This window comes from Bombus vosnesenskii, unplaced genomic scaffold (assembly GCF_011952255.1).
Source record: "Bombus vosnesenskii isolate JDL3184/JDL3185 unplaced genomic scaffold, Bvos_JDL3184-5_v1.1 scf7180000013314, whole genome shotgun sequence".
In the NCBI taxonomy this organism is placed as follows: domain Eukaryota; kingdom Metazoa; phylum Arthropoda; class Insecta; order Hymenoptera; family Apidae; genus Bombus; species Bombus vosnesenskii.
Window position 1 is genome coordinate 5,542,034 of NW_022882960.1, and position 22,949 is coordinate 5,564,982.

The 22,949-nt window shown below is 36.4% G+C and overlaps 1 protein-coding gene across 2 annotated transcripts in view; it reads right to left on the bottom strand.

The window, feature by feature from the left end:
• The window catches only part of LOC117235097 (UPF0489 protein C5orf22 homolog), a 1,027,617-nt gene that overhangs the window by 401,610 nt on the left and 603,058 nt on the right, over positions 1 to 22,949 (bottom strand). For both annotated transcript variants that reach the window (XM_033496821.1, XM_033496820.1), the window contains one exon: positions 18,129 to 18,255. In XM_033496821.1, coding sequence (XP_033352712.1) covers positions 18,129 to 18,255 — 127 coding nt within the window. The remainder of the gene's footprint in view (positions 1 to 18,128; positions 18,256 to 22,949) is intronic.

The window sequence follows — 22,949 nt, forward strand, 5'->3', positions numbered from 1 at the left end:
CGAACTTTCCTCGGCAATCAGCATCGCCGATATCTCTGTAAACAAATTCTTCATCTCGCGCGATAGACGTTTCCGTAATTGTCTCGAGGAAGCAATCTTCGTCGATCCATCATGAATCGTTGGAAAGCGATGTTCGAGATTACTTGTCAGTGACATTTTCGAGTTATAGTTGCACACGAAAGTATTGCAACAGTTATAGACACCTTTTAGGAATATTCACGTGTTCCATACGAAACGTTTGCATTAGCACTGTTACGAGAATCTATTATCATGATTATATTGAGAAAACTTGGAACAAGTCTGATAGTATATATAGAAATTGAAAGATATTTAATACAAGGACAAATATATATTTCGCAAATATCGCAAAAGTATTTAGACGATCTATTATTTATTATATGAATAAATCTCGATATTCAGTGGGATCATATTTAATACTTGTCATATATTCGAGAAACTCCTATTACATATATTAATAAAATATATTTAATACATTTGCAACAAGTATGTTGTAATTTCTATACTCATTGTCAAATTGTTTAGAAATTTTACCGATATGATCGCGAAGGTCGCGACAGTGTTTAATGAAATTTAAAGATACTTTGAATTTTTACGTTTTAAATTCTCTATGATAAATGTTCAAATATTTATAGAAATCTTTAGTAAATACAAAGATTGGAATTCCTACATAAATTCTCAAAATGATTTCTTTGAACAATACCATCGTGACAGCCGTGTCTCATCACAGTTACACCGTTGATGAGTATCGATAAAAGTTTCCTATGGTAACCGTTTAAATACTTTCGCGAGTCACTGTAAATTCACCGATTGGGCCTTTCGATCGAGGAAAATCTAGTCAAATGACGAAGTTTAGGCATCACTGATGACGATAATCGCGCAGAACAGCGATGAAGCGATCCTGACAGTCGACGGGCCGGCACTTAACGTTGATGGGGAATTGATTGAAATTCTATTTCGCTTGGACGCTCGTAATGGATGTTTCGTTTCGAACGTTTGTTTTCTACGCCGAGGAGAAAGGAACGTTCGATGATTTATGTCGCGATTTCGAGAGGGAGAGAGAAAAAAAATAACTACATAAAAAGAACAAAATCCGCGCACCGTTTAGTTGCGCTCGAACCAGCGAAACTGCTGAGTAACAGAGTGATTCCTAGCCTGCGTGTCTGGCGATTTAAATTTACCACTTCGTTCTGTGATATATTGTGAAATCAGTAGTCGATAATCAATGTTGCTATCAATCATAATTAGCGTCTGTAATGGACGAGCGAAAGGTGGATTGTTCAGAGAAATGTTTCTTCGTTCTTCGTCTCTTTGTGCGATCGATGCGCGCACCAAATGTTTCTCGTTTTACTTATTGCTTGAAAATCTTTCTTTGGATATTAATATTTCGTTATATACTTAATAACAATCTAATAATTATCTCATTATACACATATATAACAAAATATTTATTGTAAATTTGTAAAATGATAAAATAAGGAAATTTTCGTTAGCATCCGATCAAATTAATACTTATCGATTGAATTTCTATATATGCGCGAAAAGTCGTGGTCAAAATCATATCGTGAGAAACATAGCGAACTCTTACATGAACTATAATTATAAAAACTGATCATCTTCCAATGAGTTCAGTAAGATACGGTAAAAGGTTCCACAATTCTCGTCAATTTGTATCTTTATTCGAAAGTATCTTTGATTTTTGCCTTATCATCTTTCAGTGCTTTTTTAACTGAATATATTTATTATCTAAAATATTAGATAATTGCTAGTACGTTGTCGTTATGATAATTATTACCATCGGTAAATACGTTTACAATTATTTCGCGTTATTTTCGCGTATCTGTTTAATTAAGTCGTGAATTCGTAAACCTGATGCCTAAAGTTGCTTACGTATGTACAAATCGTACGATATTCTTTGCGACTGCATCTACCATGAAATATTGCCCGCGGCTAATTCAGAAACGGCATTAAACATGGCTAAACCGAAAAAAATTCAATCAATTGCTTGCTGACACAAAACAACTTACAGCGACTGAAATATTGCCGACATCGTCAATCACTCACGTACTCTCAGCATTCTGTTACTATTTAATGCGACAAAACAAGCAAAAACCATCTAAAATTATTCGAACTACATTTCCTAGAGCCTCTATCGTCGAAGCCGACTAATCTCGCAAAATCAACTACATAAATCGAATAATCCACGTTCGGGGGCAAATGGTTTTCGAGGATCGATAAAAATATTTCGAACTGTCATCGTATAGGGTAAAAAGCAGTCGCGGGTTCCTCGTGTATCGCACGACTACGGCCGTGGCTCGTTGAAAAAAGCGAATTACATTAGTGTAGTACACGCGAGAGTCCACTATGTTTTCTGCGACTCGATGACGACCACTCAACTTTCCCAACCTGGGTTAAGCGTCAATTCTTTCCAAGCCTAAAAACCATCCGGACGGCCAACACCATAGATAGATGTCTAGCAACGTTCACGTTCGTCTCTCGATGAGTTCCCAGTAACCGCGAGGTCAACACTCACATCGGGACATGTTTGGTCGATGAGAAAACCGGGCAAGAGGAAAGAAACTTAATGACGGAAGGATCTTGGCCGAATGCGTTTACGTTTGCCACGTACACCTGCGCATACCATCATTTTCTTTCCATCGCAAACGAATTCCCGAAAAAGGATCTCTTAGGTCCGATCAGATGCGAATGCATGTAGATCCGATCGAACGTGGTTCGACATTTGCAAATATGAGATGTACGTACCTACATACGCGTGCATAGAAATAGTATGCATTCGAACATACGTCGTAAATTATAAGTATGTGTGACGTTTAAGATAAGAGACAACGTCAGATATTATTCTGTTTATATTATTGTACGAAACGTCTATTTGGACGCTTACCAATTGATTCTACGTGTAGATTGCAGTAAAGAATATATTAGTTCCTGACAATATGGTTTATGTACATAAAATTAAATGTTGATTTATACTATTTTGCTTCGCGTATTATTCGTTTGAGATAGCGTTGGAAGCTTGCCAGTATTCTCTTTGTAACGGAGCAATGAATATGCATGAAATTCGTGTTATTTCTCTCTTACCAGCCTAAACTTACTATTTTCGTGCTACATAACATTAACTTGTAATGACAATGTTGCTAATCAATGTGCTATGATCTTTAATCTTCTAAATTTTAGCGACGTTCGAGATATACGTCGTAGAAATCAACGAATGAAAGAAATCTCTTCGTACAATCTATTTCTTTGATTCTGTTTATAGAAATATGAATACGAAGGTAGAGAATGATGACAAAGAATGGTAAAAAAGTAATCGAAAAGATGGTGTTTAACGGTAAGGGAAAATGAAGAGTAATCGATATTATTACATATATCACAAATGAAATATAATCGGTAATATATAAGAATGCAGCAACTGGTATATGGTATTTAAAGCAATAATTATTTTATAATTATTGTAAAATCCAGAATCAATCTGTTTATTATTATATTACTCGATTAATAATTACTACAATTAAGTATACCAACTATTTACGAATAAACCATTGACCATAATAAATCTAACAAAATAAATATACCCAACGTTATTTTATAGATTCCTAAATTTAAAACTTTTGTAACGTACAATGGAACGATAATAAAATTCACGCGTTAAATTTCTCGATAGCTTGGACCTGGAGGCGCATCGAGGCGAAGAAAATCAATCAGTTTATTTTTTTTATTAATCGCATGGCGTCTGCTGTAAGTCTACCAGAGTCCATCGACAGGGATCACGCGACTACGCGAGAGGCTAGAATTAAGTGTCGGGATAATAAGCATGAATGACCCGGCTGTTAGCCAGGTATTTGGTTACCCTGCCCTCAGGGAACATAGGTCAGCATCGTCGTCAGCGATTTTAGGGCGACTCGCCATACCAAGATGTTGCTGAATCACGCGAGAACGACCGGTCGTACGCGACGTTCGTAAATCAATTTGCTACCCGGTGTTCTGCTCGTAATCCCGTACGATGCTTGCGCTCGCTTTCATCGCGGCAAAATGACATCGTTTAGAAACTTAATCGATACGCCGTGAGAAATGTGTGTTGGATAACATTTTTTGAATTATAAGGTATATAAAAAAATGGATTTTTAGGGAAATTAGAAACTTTTAACGATGGTTCTGTAGTGAATGTGGAGAAATGTTAAAATTTTTGTTCCTTTCACTTCCAAATTTGATGAAATATCGTGATAATAGCTTTTATATAACAATTTAGAGAATTTTTTAATTTTTACTTTCGCAAAATTTTATGTAGTTTTCTTTGGCCACCGATATAATTATAGTTTGGTACGTCCGTATGATTTTTGTATCCATTTAACAATAATACCTAAATTTGTCGATTAATTTTCATTGTAAAATATACTCTAATCTTTCTTTCTCTTTTTACGTTAGAGTTTGAAGAAGAGAGATATTTGAATAATTGTTTCTTGAAAGATGAAGGGAAATGTTAAGAGCTTTCCGTAATATCACGAATTAAATCAGAGTTAGAAGGTTAAATTAACTTGATAAGTTTTTCGCCAAAGTTTATTATTACGTCGTTGTATCACGTTAATTAATTGACGAATAAGAAAGACTGGAGAAAACGATCTTCACGCAAACAATGTTCCGCCCCCTTGGCAGATTGTTATACTTTATATAATCTCGGAAAAGCTTGACATTTTTCAAAACAAAATCTTCCATAAATCGTGAATATTGTCGAAAAATTTGACCACAGACTTGGAAAAGTAGTTACCGCCTCTTCCCCTTTTGTTTTCCCTTTCATCCTCCCTTCTACTTTCCCTTTCATGTTTCCTTTCAATTTCCTTTCACCGTTTCTTAACAGATGAGCATATATCAAAAGATTGACCAATCAGACTAATAAAATGGTCATAAACTGCTTAGTACATTAAATGAATAACCTGTGACAAAACTCTCCATGTCAGAAACATTTGCCTCTCCTATGGAATTTCAGCGCGTCGCTCGTTGTCCCTAATGAGAGTCTAAATATATTCTTAAATCGAAAGTTTTGCAAAACTGCAAAAATATAATTTCAAAATACAACAACACGTTATTTTGTTAATTCGTATGGAGATCAAGCATCGTTTCTTATTATTTTTAGTTGACACTAAAAAAGATTTTCATGACACATTTAACTCAACTACGAATACAAAGAAACATGTAATGCCTAATTGTTTCAAATTACAATTATTACTAGTCTAATCACAGATCAGTTACGAGAAACAGAAGTAGAACATTCTATCAATTATTTCCAAGATGTTCCCATAAATTATATTAATATAAAACCCATAAATTACGTTATAATCAGCCATATTATTAACATTTAATTTAAGATATTGGTAATATCATTGATCGGATAAAATCGGTATTTGAAGAAAGAATTGACATTGAGATCGAAAATTGACGAATTTTTAGGTACGTCGCAATGTAATCAATATTCTATCAACATTCCGTAATTAATTAATGATCAGATTTCACTATTTTAAACCATATTCGCAACGTCGATTCGATTTCAAGTACAGTGGAGCTTCTCGTATCGGAAAATAGCAGGATAAAAATGATGGGATAATGGAACTTCTGAACAATAGAACAATCACTTTTATCTAATATCACATTTTACTCGTTCAAATAAAAATCAAGAAAATTATCAATTTGTTTCAACATTTCAAGAACCCGTACATTTCTGGCCGCTAAACTGCATTTTCGGCATGAGACAATCGGCATTCCTATCATTTCCATTTGATTTTTATGCTCGAATGTAATGATCATGTAATAATAGTATTTATAACAGAAAAACGCATCTGTTACTAGTAGACATTCTGTTCGGATAACAAAACATTCCAATAGTAGAACGGGAGACTGTACTGTATTTAACAATAAAAAAAAAGTTAGTACATAATCAGATAAAGAATATCTCATAGCCTACTACAAATGGGTTGTCGTTACGCGAGCTATAATTTTATAATCAAAATATATGTTGTCAAAAATAAGCAAGTATCCAGATATCTTTGAGCAACAAGCAACCAGTGGATATCCAAACGAGACCATACCCGATCTGCAAAATGATCCGATAATCGTCAAGCTTCATCCTGCGATCGTTTGGTTTCGCTCACATTTCCCATAATCTTTTGCTCAACTCTCAGCCCAGAAATCATCTTGTTGCGGATGAATCTTGGTAACAGTGAAAGAAGGTGGCAACCACGAAAGGTCCCGTTTGTTACGTGGCATCGGCATCCGATCTCGACGATGAGAAAAGAGCAACACAGTTGAGCATGAGCAGCCGCTTTTGCGCAATTTCCCTGTGGCCAGTGCCTCGTACAAGCGGCGACGTTAATAAGGTGTTAGCCGAGCTCGCGCATAATCGAGGAACACGGAGCATAGGATACGACGACGTTGCAACAAAGCGACGGTGACGGGTGCAGACGAGCCATATCCGGGACGTCGGCCAATAAAATTAATCGCTTTTGCTACATCGCCTGAATAATTTATGCTCGCTGCCGTGTCTAGGAATTGGCCGATCATCGTTCGGGACGTCGTCCGTTCCGCTTGCGACATACACGGTCTTCATGGAACACCGAGGCCTCATTTGTATTCGTCACCACCACGAAAAATCATCTAGCCATCGACTTGATTGTTTTTTTTGGATGACGACTCCAAGTAAAGATCAACGGACGACTCGAAATACAGATCGAAGATCAATGACTTCGATCAACGGCTGAGAATTTGACGAACAAGATTTATGAACTCTAGTACGCTGTATTTGAAACTTGAAGTAAAGAAAAGGAAAGGTAAAGTACGACCACCGCTTAGGTATTCGAAAATTTAGAAATCTTGTTATTTGTTTGGAAGTGTAATCTTTGGAACAACGAGATAAAGGGAAGATCATCCTCGATAGCGAAGAATCGAAGATCTGTGAGAACAAGATTCGTGAATTTTAATATGTATGTAGGAACATTGAGCATAATCGAGAGAAATTCATTTGCGTCTACAACGATGAGTCAGAAGCTTGAGAATTCGAAAGTTTTACGATATTTAATATAGTTTCCAAAGTTAGGGTAAAGACAAAATCGATGCTCGCGATGACTTGAAAAATTAAACAATACTATTTAATACAACGCGCAGGAAATTTATTAATATTTACGTGAACGTGTTAGAAGTTTGCAATATGGAATTTGTAAAATGTTGTGTTGTTTGAAATATTAATGTTTTCGAAGTTATACCGCAATAAACCAAACTCTCGTAAACTTAGATTCTAGAAACAAACTTTTCACAAATTTAACCAGATAACAAACTATTCTGTTGATTTAACTATTGCACAAAGTTTCTTGGAACTTCTTGTGCAACCAGTACGAGTCTAGGATGGTACTTTTGCGGATCATTCACTTAGAACTGATGTCTTTTTTTATCCTGAAAGTATCGCGATGGCCGCATGTCGTTGGCTCGTAAAAGCTGTCTACGTGCCAATTGGAAGATGCTTCCGTTTAACGTCTTCGTTGTTAGACAACAATGCTTCCTTCAGTCGCGGTATGCATTATTCAACGCATCAGGAAATCTGCTTCAGCACTTGAAGAGATTGACTCTTCCTCCGTAGATCGTTTCCATTTTCTGGGTATTTTTCATATATTATCGAATCGAAGATACAAATAAGTTACGTTCGTTGAACGTTGTTGGTATTTTAATCATTTCGCTTTTCTAGTAAATTGACGATAAGATGATATGATATCGATACATGGAATATAAATTGGAAATCAGAAAATTTTCAAAAATTAGTTGATAAAGTTCGCTTTACGACGAATACGTACGTAAAGTTTTGCAATATTGAAATATACCTCGTAAGAAATTATTTGCTGCCATGCGATGCAAATTTCATCGACAGTAAATGCATTCTACTTGTAACGTAACAGGTCGATGGGTAATAAATAGCATTTCATTTCTACATAAGGAATTTCATTTACTTCTTATCATAAGCGAAGAAGGTATTTCACCTTATGCAAGAAAGATTATAAATATTTTCAATCTCTATCAGCATTTCTTCCACTTTTAAGGCTATCCAACACTCTTTCAACGCAAGATTCTTTTCTATCATATTGTTACAAATAAAGGAACAAGTCAAGATGTGTATGAAATACCAACTTCAAAGTGGCTTTACCTCACAAAACTCATTTTCATTTTAACTCGTTTTAACAACAAAAATCATAGATCGTTTCCATCACTTTCTGTTCACGGCGAAATGAACGCCACTATACAGGATCCTCCAAAAGTCCTGTAACGGTTAAATATCCCAAAAACAAAAGCATTTTTGAAAAAAAAAAAAATGTTTCAGACGACAGTTTTCAAACCTTAAAAGTTGTGTTGCATGGTCATATCTGTTTGAGTTTGAGCCAAGGATCAAGCCCACGTAGAGGTTAACATGATTTTTTTAATGGTATATCCTATTTTTTGTCACACAATGTTAGAGCAGGCGGCGAGATCTTCCAAAACACTGGTTGATGACTTTCTCTTGATAAAAATTATCTGAGTTACAAGCATCGAAAGAGGTAGTGACGTCGGCATTAGCATTATGCAGGATGTATCGCGTGGACGTTGCGTATTTTACACCTCTTTGTATGTATGGCATGAGTCTGTATCGTTTTGCTTTGTATGTGTTTGGTTGAGTGGTGCTTAATTAATGAGACGTTCAATCTGATGTCTATCGACTGTTTGACGATCCCTTCGATGCTACATACAAAATTATCGACTACATTTATTGTAGTAAGATCTTTTGAAAAGATCTCCAGTCGTCAGCTTTAACTGTACATGATAGAAAGTAGGCTGTATCATTAACGAAAATCACGTTAACCTGGACCTGAGTTTGATCCTACCATTCAAGGTCAGACGAGTATGACCATTCGGTAGAACTTTCAAGACCTTAAAACTCTCGTCTCAAACATTTTTGTCAAAAATACATTGTTTTTCAGGTAATTGTCCGTCCCGGGACTTATGGAAGACCTTGTATAACTTCCCCTTCAACGAAAAAAGGTATCCAACGTTAAGAACGCGTCGACGATCGCGAGGTGATTTCGCGCGATGTTTCAGAAATTCCATCCGGCTGTTAGCGAGATATTTATGCCGAATAGCCGGCACCTGGGCCATCAAAGTTCGTAAATATGCCATCGATCGCAGATTGAACGTCCCTGGCGCGGCGATGGTAAACAGCGAAGATCGTCGAACCTATCCAACCGAAGAGTAAAATAAAATTCAATTAACACGGTTGCGGCAGGGTAATTTCAGAGGCGCTGCAACCGCGTCTTTGTTGCCGCATTAGCCAACGATGGCGGCCCATCTTCCTTGAGTCTATCTGGTTTCCTCGGCTCGTATCATCGACGACGTGTTTTGCTGCCTTTGAATCGGCCAAGTATTACAAACACCTGCCGCAATTTACTGTAATCCGCGTGCAGTGGTACGTCTGTTTTCCACGTCATCAGCGTTAACGGACGTTTCGCGGTTGAAGCGCGAAGAGAAACCGGTTTTCCCTTATTTTAACCGCCTCGAGTCTTCTATATTATATACTACTGTTGTGTATATATATACATATATGTATATATATGTATATATATATGTATATGCGACTATGCGTCGCGTATATCTCACGAACACCGCATCAGTGGTGTAATTATAACATTACTGGGATTTAGCGGCGCGCGATCGGTAGTGGCCGCTTGTTGGAAGGCCGTCGCGCTTTGATACAGAGTTGATGCGTGTTTAGCCGGTTAACCTTTCGCAAGTTATGCCATTTTGATGCATTGGTAGCTTGTTTCGCCGTGGAGGATCGTGTTTTCCACCGTGGAAGTGGTAGCTAATCCAATGTCTTTATTACTATAAACGAATTGTAATCTTGTTGCTTCGTTTTATCCTTAATTAGTTTTGAATTGCTTCAGCTATTTTATCTCTACTTGTTAATACGATAATACGACCATTGTAATTGTTTCGTTCTTAAGAAGCGTATAGGGAAACGAAGTTTTTCTGATGTTACGGAAGACGCGAGAATGATCGTAGCCGTAGAAAGTAGATCTTTTTATTTTCAAACAATCCGCGTAATTTTCTTTGTATTCTTTGCTTTTGGAAAGACTGTTCCTAAATTTTGTGAGAGTAAAATTTGTCTTTATAATCTGGACTTTCTAGCGTTAGCCTCTAGCTAGTGTTAGTTTCTAGTTTGTGCACTTTTTGTTTTAATACGCTGGGGTGTGAACTTTCATCATTTTCCCTAGCAAACAGAACGTTTTTTCTAGAACGAGAATATTTCTTTTGATCTTCCACTTGAAAAATATAACGTTGGTTATTTTCCTCCGAACCAAGTACTTCCTGACTCTCGATCCTTCTAAGCTATTTCCAGTTTTTTTTTGCTATAGTCTCTATATAAAATAATGAAATGGTACTGAACTGAACTTCAAGTATCATTTCTTCGGATACATAAAAAGCTAATACTCGAGCGCTTCACCAAATCTCTTCTCAGTGGATTTATTCGTTTCATTGTACAGATGACTACATTGGTAGATTGGAAAGATCTTCTCTTCTACTTCATTGCATAACAGCTACATTGTACATTGATATATTGCTTTTCAGTAGATATTACGCTCATCAACCTCAGCACACGTAAATTATAATCGACATAAGTGTAAGTCTATCAATAATTATCCAACGCACAGTGTTCGACGATTAATTGCTTCAGTCGAGCGTTAACACGTTCGTTGTATACGATTCGAATTCGACTACGTAAGAAGGATGATACGTACACCAAGTAAGTAAGCGAGGAATGTGGGCGATCATTACATTTGTGGTAAAAAATGGCGAGAACAAAAGTGGAACGACGTACGAGTTTCTCGAGATCCAAACTGATCAACTCGACGTTTTATTAATTTTCCAACTTCGTTGTTACGCAATTTTAACGCTCAATCGTGAAAAGACAAATATCACACTAACACAATAATGATGAAAGGACAAATATCAAGCTAACACAACGATCGTGAAAAGAAAAATATCACGACTAACTTTAAAATAATTCATACAAAGGATATGTTTCAAAATGATTTATCAACAATGATTTATCAACGCGCACATAACATTACGGTTACTGCTAATCCAAGGTCCAGCTGATTATATACATGCGACCATAACTTATAAAGGATGACACACGTCCTTAAAAACGGAGAAAAGAAAATGAAAGAGAAAAAGATGTGCAAACAACAAGCGTCGAGAAAATACTGAAATAACCGTAGGAAATGGCTCGTGACTGAAAAATGCGTTCAATTTTCCACGAATTCTGTCATTACTCCGGGGTGAGATTCGTCGAGAGGAGAGTTTCTGTGTAACCTGGCTACGGTAGCCATTACGAACAGGATTAGCCGTTAAAGAGGCAGCGTTTAGCAGCGCACTCATAAATCACGTGGAAGCGACAAGCAATTATAATAACTATCGTCGGCTATAGACGCATAAATAAAATAGTAGAACCCCTCGGCTAGGTAATGAGGCGTGCGAAACGGGATGCGAACCAGTTTCTCGACTCGTTAATCGCGACACGGGCAAACAGGGAAAGGTACTTTCACGGAAAAGATCGTCGCAACCGACGAATATTCATCGAGTGTCATTTTTTTTTCAAAAACAGCACGGATATTAATTCCATATTTTGAGAAATTGGAAGCAATCGGTTCAATAAATTTGTTACGCCGGTCGATAAATTACGAGCAACCCTCAAAAGACGATTATTAATTTGTTCGAAAAATGCATATAAACTCCGTAAAAAATATTTTGTACAGAGAAATGGAGAAATAGAGAAAAAGAGAGAGAGATAAATTCGCTAAGGTGGTCTAAGAATTACAATGGGAAATCAAATAATAATTACTAATTTCGAAAAATTCATAGTGTCTCTGACAGTCGATTTATGCTATCATATACTGTATGTTATGTTGTCTACTATGTATTTTTGCAAAATATTACTTCATAAGAAGGTTGCTTACAACTGTAATTAACGTCTAACTAGCCATTAATTAACATAGTTACTTAATCGAGCCAAGTGACCCAAAGTAAATAAGGACTTCAACGATTATATTGGCTGTAAACTGGTTTGTATTCTTATCTTATAACATAGTAACCGCAAGACCATTACCGCGTTTGATAGTTCAAGATATTATAACTTTTTAATAAAGTTTTAAATCACCTATGTTTATGTTGCATTTTTCGTTTAATAATATCTATAAAATACGCTAACAAAGTTCGATTATTAAACGTTAGGTCAGTTATTAACCTATCAGCCATTGAATTGGAAATACTAACAACTCGATAAAAATCACTAATGAAAGTTCAGAATTCTTTTAATTATTTAATTCAATAAAAATAGCCACAGAATACTATCCTTATATTATCTTCCACACTGATCGTAAAGTAAAATTAGAAATAAATATCTTTCCACTAAATCATTGAAATCGTTTAGAAGAACAATCCAAAGAATGCTCTTCTTACGAAGTGAAATTAGAAATAAGTAGCTATTCGTTAAATCACTTAAGACCATCGAAAAAAAAAAAGAAAGAAAAACAGTTCAAAGAGTGCTACCAGTGTTTAAAGTTACTCGTCGCTCGAGTCTCATATTGGATCGCTAATCGCGTCTCAACGCCAACTAATAATTCGGTCAAGTATTTTGAAATGCCAATGGTAATTGCTGCTCGCTTGTCCATGCATAATAGTTTTTATAGTTCCATTAATTTCGCCGCAGTGTGTCGTCGCTCATGAAAGGACGCCTTTAGTTTTTAATATGAATGTTGCGATGATTGGCAGATCGATTCATACGAGCGTGAATTAGAGACAATATTTTATTGCAACGCGGCTTCTCCAGCGATACGTTATTGCTTCATAAACGATGATTCCTGATCTTTAACCGTGCTCCCGCAATCATTCCGAGTACGAGCCGGTGTTATTTACGGGCCACATAAATGCCAATTACGTATCAAGGCTCATAATGTGCATAGTCTGATAAAAATTCGATTCATCCCGCACGTTTGAAAAAGGGTTGGTATAAAAGATAAATTATGATGAAACGTTTTGTAGGTACTTGTCCGATGTATGCACCTTAATGACTTGTTTATTATTTCGTTATTACTACGCTATTTCAAAATAACATTTGATTAATATGTATATTACATGAATTATATATAGTAAACATTCTATTATACAAGTATAATATTCATACGATATTCAATACATATTTAATTCCTTACGCTATCATAATATCGTATATCGTGTGCTCGGATGAAATTGAAATTTTTCTATTTTTAATTCCAGTGGAAGTACAATGGTGTCGAAGTGGAAACATTTGCACATTGAAATGTTAAGATAACAAGGTATTGGAATAGTGAAACCTTTACGCAATGAAAGTTCACACAGTACTGTCTTATTGTATCAATAAAGATATAAACACACCCAGCATAAGCTGCTTATAGATGAATAGTAAGTTTAAAACAATTCGCGTCAATGAATCATAAGCCATTCCCATTGTGTGTCTCAGAAAATATTGTACATTCTGAAACTTTAATTTGCTCAGATACAATGAATGAGAAAAAATGAAACTCGAATGAAAAATATATCATCTTAACCGATGTAAAAGTACATTCTAAATGGCGTAAATATAGAAATGTACTTCACTGTAATAAACATTTCAAAAGCGAATAACAGTTACGGCGGAATGGACTTAACCTATTAAGCAGTTTAACGTATAATTAATAACCAAGAATATCCTTGGATAAATATATCATTACGCTTGAAATATTCACAAGTCACTATTAGTTACGTTAGCAAGTTGACTGCCACGGTGATCATCGGCAATCCGAGTTCGCTAAACTCGTTAGAACGATTAAAATAAGATAAACTTTATTAACTAAAAAATGCTCAACGATGATATAGATGACGTTGCCACAAGAAAAATATGCAAATACGGTATAATATTTTGGAAAAATTAAATGTTACGGTATATTTCGATCTACTGTGACCCTCGAGATAAAATGTATAAAATTCACATGACTTCAAAGCTTTACATTCTCGAGCCATCAGTCGATTCTCCCCAAAGATACGCCTAATTTCCAATCCTATTATCCAGAAACTACAGTTTTATCGATCGACTAGCACAAATTTCTCTCAATCGAGCACAAGTATAACACAATTACGATGCAACAGCACGTGTCATCGAATGTTTGCCAGGGAACCACCGCGAGGTAGGATCGTTGCCCTGTCAGCCCCTGTTATACAGCACGAGATTAGCGATAACGTGACTATGTTCTGTCACCTAAAGCACATATACCAGCCGAGTTCCCGGAACGATGCTCCACGTAGTACTTCGTTCCTGGTAAAAACGCATTAATTAGATTTCCACTTAGCTGCCCTTCCTACGTTGCTATCCAAAGCGAAGCCTGTAAAGCCTCAAGGTCGCGGATACCTCATCGACGCTGGAATTCGAGCCGAGTTTCGAATTTCGAAGCGGAATGAACGCGAGTAGCTAGTTCAAGCAAAGAGGTGAAAAAGAGAGGAAAAAAAGAATTGAATTGAAGATTCGAAGAAGAAGAGCAAGAGACGTTGAAGTAGACGTTGCAGGGAGTAGAGAAACTTGGTGAAAGATGTGGATGAATAAAGTCGATTGCACGGAAGATACAAAACTGAAGTAATTAAGAAACTGATAGATGACATAGGTAGCATAAAAGGAGATTTTAGTAATTATTTATAGATCTCAGTGATCTTGAAATATGTCCTCGGTGCTAACATTCTGTACAATTTTTCTCTGTACGTGTTAACGTCGCTTGGTTTTGCTCTTCGAGATATTTGCAAAAATCTTCAGTTCAATCTACGTCACGGTCACACTTCGTTCTGAAGTAGACAGACGCCTCACGGCGTCCGTATTTTCGCGTAGTTCGACCTAACTTATTTTCGATAATCATTTTCAACATTTTCTACATTTCGTGTAGGAAAGAAAAATCAATGGGATAAGTTTGAATGAGATAATTATTGCTACCTACCTCGCGCTGTCACACAATAAGACAGACACGATTCGTATTAAGCTTTATGTTATCTCGGCGTTATTCAAAATTGGAAACACTTGAACTATGACATTGAAGAAAGCGACTATTCGATTATCAAAATCATACTGTCGTCGAACCAGAAGCCTCTACATATGTCAGAAACTACAGCTGGATGATACCTATAGGGAAAGATTGATCAGAATGTTGATCTTGACGATATATTTCAAGATCATTGAAGTCGGGAGTTCGTTCGCTTTGTAAATAAATTACCGAGATTTTTAATAAAATCCTTGTCATCGAGCGTAATGTAGTTGGCGTTTACAATTGTAGTTTTATTTCAGAATGGCGCTACAAGCTAAAATAAATTATTCCAGCGTTTGTGACTTCTTTCTTTATATTTCGCATGAGATTTACGTCCATTTTAATTAGACACTGGCATTCAATCTTTTTACACTGAAATCCTTTAGCTATTTGAATTTCTGAATTGAAGATGATAGTGGATAATTGTAAAAAAGAGAAACTAAAGAGGAAAATAAAGGAATAATAGAACAAAGAACGAGAAGTAACATCGCTGAAGAAACAAAACTGAAGAAGTTCTATCTTTGAAGAGATAAATTCTGTAGAAAAGGGAGAAACAGAAAGATCGAAGAGAAAATGGGGATAGGGAACATAAAAGAGAAATACTACGTAAAAAATTGCAAAATAAAATCGCAAGAAGAAGACAAACTGGTAGCAAAAGGCGAGTACAATAAAAATGTAAAGATACAAAGAGCAACCGTAAATTGGGGGAAGGAAAAGTAAATTAGCGAATCTATTTCTGTCAGCAAGAGAAGTACAAGAGAAGTACAAGAGAAGTACAAGAGAAGGAAATGGACGGTTCAATTGCAAAAGCAAATAACGAGAAAAAATTCATTAAGAGAACGCGAATCAGATCGTACGAAGAGCGCACAGAATTGATCACCGAAACGATAAAAATATAGAAAAACAAACAGATAGAAGGAATTACAGAAATAAAAGAGGAAGCAAATACAAGAAGGCAGACTTCTCTCTGAGAAGGGGAGAACAAAGAACATGCGAATTAGCCGGGAACGACCAGGAACGATAGAAAAGGAATATGAAACAACCAAAAAAGGATTTTCACAATTTAAATATGGAATATATATTTATGCAAACACATAAAATCATTTGTAGCTTCCAATTGGAAAATTACCGGCAGTCGTACAACAAACGTATTCGAAATTACTCGTGTGGAAATTATTCAAAAATAATGAAATACTCCTGAAACCTAATAGTTGACTTCTTGCGTCCATTACGCGATTAAGCATAAGAGAAAAAGGAGAGCTGCAGACGGGAACGAAACGCGTGGAGAGGGCAAGGAGCCACAGGGAAGGAAAGAAAAAACATGGAAAGACCGCAGAATGTGAAAAACGAACGAGCAAAACCCGGCGTAAAAATACGCGGAGGTGAAAGAAGAAAGCGAAAGCACGGCAAAAAGCGACCGATGCAACAGCTAAGAGGAGGGAACGAAACAAAAGCAACAACTTAACATGCACGGTGAAGGAATTAAAAGAAGTAAGAATACAGGAACTCGAAGTGAAGGGCCTGAGGAGAAGTGGACGAGGAAGAAGACGAAGCGGAGGAAGAAGCAGAAGTGGCAGAACAAAGGGAAGAAAGGTACAAAATAAACAACTTTGACCAAGTGGAATAAGAAGTGAAAGTACAAGATAACGTATCTAACAGGCAGAAGAATAATATAAAAAGAAGCGACTATCAAAAGCGAATAAGGGAATGAAATAAAAGAGCAAGATAGAAGGAAAGAATGAGAAGATCGAGGCTAGAGAGAGTACGTAAATGGGGCCAAAAGTACATAGTGCGGATCGCGGACCGCCATAACCTTTTATCAGTTATCTAATTAGCCGTTGCATTTAATTAGCGACCCGAGAAGAGGGCCGAGGGAGATAGAGCAGGCAGCGCGCGAGACCGACGTACGGTTCTCTGCACAGTCGTACGTAATTTTAATCGGTGTTCACGTCAGATAACGACGGGTCGACGGATGAGCCGGCATTCGCCGCGTTTGCAATTAGCCGTGTTTTTATTTATTCGAGTATCTGGCTCCTATTGCGCCGCGTACCGACCGCCAGAAAGAGAACCAGACATCAGGAAAGGTTTCTCGAGTACGTGTCTTCTTTGATTTCGAAAGATCCTCTGATTACAGCGTTGTTCGTTTTTTGTTTTCGATTCAAACTTTTTAGAGTTATTACGCAGGTTGCTTGGTAGGATGATGACGATTAATTAAAAGTAAAGATTAATAGTTGGAGAAATTGTTTGAAGTAATTGCACGGGGGTGACTTGTGAGAATGAACGAGCGTACTTATGGAAATACGTATATCTACATTGATCAATTTCCTATCTTCTATTTTGATCGATTCTCTAAATAAATCTAATTCTTCCAGTTTTTCTGCTTTCTCATATCTGGAGGAAGTAGAAATTCAACTACTGTATAATATAGATATAACCACAAGATACGGTATTCTACGGAACTTTAGTTGGTGATACGATCCAAAAAGATAGGATAACAATCAAAATTTCCGTCACTGAGTCTCATCTTTGAGGTTTCAATCAAAGAATATTAGAATATTCTCGGGTAGACTGTTCGATTATCACCAACTTTTATTTCAATTCTTAATTTTTATATAGTTTCAATACCATACTTTATCTCCAAGATTTAGATATACAATATATTTTAACGGATTCACGAAAAAATTCGCGCATTTCGTTGTTGGCACGAATTACAAAATCCTCTACATCTGCAACCTTGCATGAAATTTCACGGAATGCATACTTCGCGATGAACCAACTTCGAGAACGCAACCTTTTTCATCGTTATCATTCCAAAGGCATCGTTCGATTTGGTAACGCGAACACGCGTAAAGAATAGAACGATCCATCGCGAATCCAACACGATGGACGCGATTGTTACTCGTTCGAAGCAAAAAGAAAACGTTTACGTAACGATGGACGACTTACCTTCGCCGGATCCTCGATGAAGCTGCCGATGGTCATCACGTGTAGGGTAATCTCGCGCGTGTTTTCCAACTCCTCGAGAGCAGCGTAGAGACCCTCGCTGACGAAATAGGGCTCGGGGCACGTGAGCCTGTAAACGATCGGCAAATTAGATAATGAACAGGAATGCGTCAAGTTGCATCCGTCGATGGCGAAACCGCTATGGACTAGGCTAAACTCTTCTCTACGTACAACCCCGAACGTATGTACGTACGTTGGATAACGTAATTAGCGTTATGTAAGCGGTCGAGCGAGTTTGCTTCTTGCGAGGTTCATTAATGGGACGCTATTGGAATAACGAAATACGTTCTTTATTGTTTCATGTAAAAGTTACTGTTAGAATGACTCGAAGGGATTTGCTGTTATTGTAAAAAATTTGGAAGAGTTATGGAAGTTGTAAACACGAGGAATCTGTCGATAATTTACAGTGGTTAGGTGATAACTAAGAGCGTCGATAATTTACGAGCATATAAATACGGAAAGTCTTTACGCGAAATTCTTGAAAAAATAGTCGTAATTGGGAGTAAAAATTTGGAAGCTCTTCTTCGCTTGTAATATTTCAAAATATAAAACCTATATTTTTAACTGTTATTATATAATAGAAAACAGTTAAAATGAAAGTTTTAGTTGAATTTAGTAGTACTTCGAGGTAATGTTATACATTAGCTAGTTAGTGATTTATTAGGAAATATTCCAACCTTTTAACGGATTTGTGATAACGGTATATGAATTTTATCCAAATGTACGAATTAATGACGAATTAATAACTAGCAGAAGTATTGGGCTGGCAACTAAGTGATTGCGGATTTTCTCATTAGGTGTTACTGACAAAATCGTCTATCAGATGTTGGACACCAACGATGTAACTGAATGATGTGAAACGAATAACTTTACAAGAAGCGAGGTTGTTGATCTTTCGCTTCTTAGAGGTTCAAATGAGACATTGCGAGTAGAAATAGACGACTTGCAATAGATGCGAAGACAAAAAGAATCAAGCTGGTCGAAACCACATTCTTAACTATAGTTCTTGTAGGTGCCTTCGTTACATAAAAAACCATGCTTCTTGCCCTTTCTTTCGCAAAACCGCAACAACATTCTTGCGAAGGTATATACACGAGAGCATCGATATTATTGCCAAGGAGGAACGCGTGGTATCATTATCGCGAGAAACAAGGAAAAAAGAGAAAGGAAGGTAAAGTGTGGAGCGAAAGGGAGGCAGAGAAGGAAGGACTGCGAGTATCCTCCTCCGTTCAGCTTCGTACACCAGGAGGTTCCTCGATTACGCGGCCATTCGAAATTTTCGAGGCTCTTCCGACAGCGGCGAGAATCACCCTCGAAATTGATGTTGCCTGGCCACGCGATCTCTCCGAGCTACTCGAGCCTCTGCTCGATATTTCTCGCCTGCTCTATCCCCTTTCCGCCACTCGAACAAGACGCTGCGTGAACATATTTATTACAGCTGCCCGTGACCCCTGCAGCATACTTTATTGGTTATGGCCTCGTAAATAGGATGTTTTGTCGAGATTCATCTCGCGTTATGCTCGTTGTTGCTCGCGATGACTTAATACCGGAAGATTGATTACGTATGGAATGTTAGTGGCGTTGATGGTCGTACAGAAATTTCAACATCATCTGCGGAAATTTTATGATATTCGATGGATATAAAAAATATTCGCGCATTGTTGTATTTATTATAGTATCCGTATATTAATTACTTACATTACATACATACATTAGGCGCTTTTATATCACTACGAATGTTTGATACGGTACAGATGAAATGTACAGAAGCAGATAGAAAGGAAACACTTCGTTGGAAAGCAATGGAACGTGCCAGTATATTTTTTCGTAATTAACCTTCTTGGGGGTAATGGAACATTACATTTAGCAGGAAGATTGAGAGCAATAATGGATTAAGCAAAATTTTTTTTAACGAATTTAGCTGTATGAATCGTTCGTGAGTTTTAGTACGCTAAATGAAAAAATTATTTTGACACGATTATGTTAGAATTTTATTAATAGTTTGATCTTATCTTTTGGTCGCGTTCTCGCAGACCTTCAGAAACGATAAAACGATCATTTAACGATTTGAAATACAGCAGAAGGTAAACAGAAACGAATTACAGTTAGAAATAATAACAAACGAAAACATAAAACGGAACGTATAGTATCTTTATAGCAGTATCGTTTAAATTATATTGTATACGGACTCTTTGTTAAAATAAATTCCATCTCTCATAAAACATATTAATTCTTCGTTAAAAAACTTCCAACTATACAAATAATAATTTTCTCAGAATTAAACAAATTTACACATAAATCGGTATTCAAATTTGTACCGTATTTGTATTTGTGTACCGTAAAGATCAAATCGCATTCACTAACTCCGCTAACTAAATAACCCTTCAAGTATGTTTCTTAATGCGCTCCCATTGGAAAATTTACGGCTATTAACAAACGTTCACAAATCGAACAGCATTAACAAACGAGATAGGGTCGTTAAGTCGTTGGAAATTGACCGCTAAAACGATAAATCAACAAATGTAACGATAATAAACGAAAACGCAGCGCGCACTTTCGCTTGCAGCCTTTTTAAAACACGATCACCCGTTTTCAATTATCGACTACGGAGTTACGCTTCCAGCAAACAAACGCTCCCGTCTCCTAGGTAGGGGCTTTGGATCCTTTTCAATTAGAAACGGAGTGTGAAAATTAATTACCATCGCCCAAAACCGGTCCAGCCACAAAATGCTCCCACGCGATCTTTACAAGCCGCCGCGGTTCCGTATAATTAACAATTTATACGAAGCAATTCACCGGTGGCCTTTCGCGTGGCCACGTAACCAATAGATCTCTTCGATCCTCGAATCGATCAATCGCCCACGTGGCTCTCGGTGAAATCACATTCGTTTTAAATACCTAGACCCACGGACGGTTTACAAATTTTCTTAACGATACCGTATTCTTTTTTCTTTTTTTTTTTTTTTTTCTTAAGATAAATTATTTCTTATACTAGATAAAATCAGGTTCTGTTGATTTTGATCATTTTCTTTGCAGGACTTTTATTTTATTTTACGTGAGACACGAGTGATTAATACGACATTTAGTTATTTCAATGAGAAGTTAAAATTAGCATGTTTTAATCTTATTCTCGTTTTAGCAAACGAAACGGACTTGTAACGTTTTAAGATGTTTGACAGGAAATCGAGACGAGAGTTCTCGCATACCAATAGAAAGTTTCTCGCGATTCGTTTAAGCTTGAGATATTTTTTAACGTTAAAAAGATACAACTCGATCGAGGTTATTGGAAAAATGTGACAGATTTCACATGTTTTAATAAGATTATTTCCTAAGTAGAAAATTGTTATAAGCGTGAAATTAGAAGTTAATACAGGGAAATAAATTTTAATTGGGTTGACTTGAATCCTCGCAGAAATTATTCTGAAGAGAAATGAAACAACGTAAACGAATGGAGAATTTTTAAATAAAGAAACTACTATACGTACTATATGAATGAATAAATTAACACGTCCTTCTCGTTCAACGAGTTAAGAAAGAAGAAAATGGAGGAAGTAACGATAAGCTACGATAGGCTTCTTTTAATATATCAAGGCTGCTTTTAAAATTTTCTGAAAGTAATTGAAATTACACGAAGAATTATACTAATCGATTGTGGAATTTACACGCGCAAAGTGTTCGAAGATTTAAGAATCAAGAAGCTTAGATATTTAATAATTTAAAATCTCGAAAATATTCGAAAACGTAAAGATTCAAGAATTTAATGGAAGTACCGTATAGAAAAAGTTGCATGAGCAAGGGAGTAATGAGGTTCGAAGAAAAATTTCAGCACATAAGGAAGAATTTGATTAAATGGTATATAATTATTCGGAGGATTCTTGGATCGTTCATTAAATTCAATCTTTCCGCGTAACGACTTCAACGCCTATAATTTTCAATGTTCGTAATTGAAATTCGTCCGGTTATCCTGTTATTCGATCGATTTTATAGCATCGATGAATCTATAATTAAATAACAAGAAAAGTAAAATTGAAATCGAGATTTTTACATGGCCATTAATTAAAAAAGTCGAGAATTAATTATAAGAGGAATATACCGATCGTAAAATGCGTCTGGAGAACGAAACCGAGTGAATAAACATTTTTCGAGGTCTTCGCGGTTCTCCAGCACGCTAGTGAAATTAGTTTTATCGATTGAAAATTATCGTCGCATAAACGAATAATAGTTTTCTTTCTTTTTCTCGCCCTTCTCCCTGCCTTTTTGTCTGTTAAAGGTCGGCTTATTAGTTAAATGTAATTTCGATTTAAATAAGAATCGCCTCCCACGATGAAACATCTAATAAACATCTCTTAACTCTCAACATATTTCTCAGTCTGCCGTAAACATTTATATTCTGCGAGAGTAATTTACAAACGAGCATCGCGACCGAGGAAAACGCAACGCGAATGCCACTAACGATCGCACCTCGATGGCTCATTAATTTATTCGTTGCGTTTCCATGAATCATCACCTCGCCACCGCGTGTTTGATCATCTCTTAACGAAGACCATTGTGCGACAAGTATTTGTTAAATATTTTTATCTGATAAATTAGTTGACATTTATCCTTGATAAATACGTATAGAATGGATTGTTTCATACTGTTTCATTTTTTAATGAAACGTTTGTTCTGGTAGTTTCTCCTATCATCAACTTCGCTATTGTTAAATTAGATTTCAATTAGACCGCGACAATTTGATTTAGATTTCAGTTAATCTATTAGATAGGT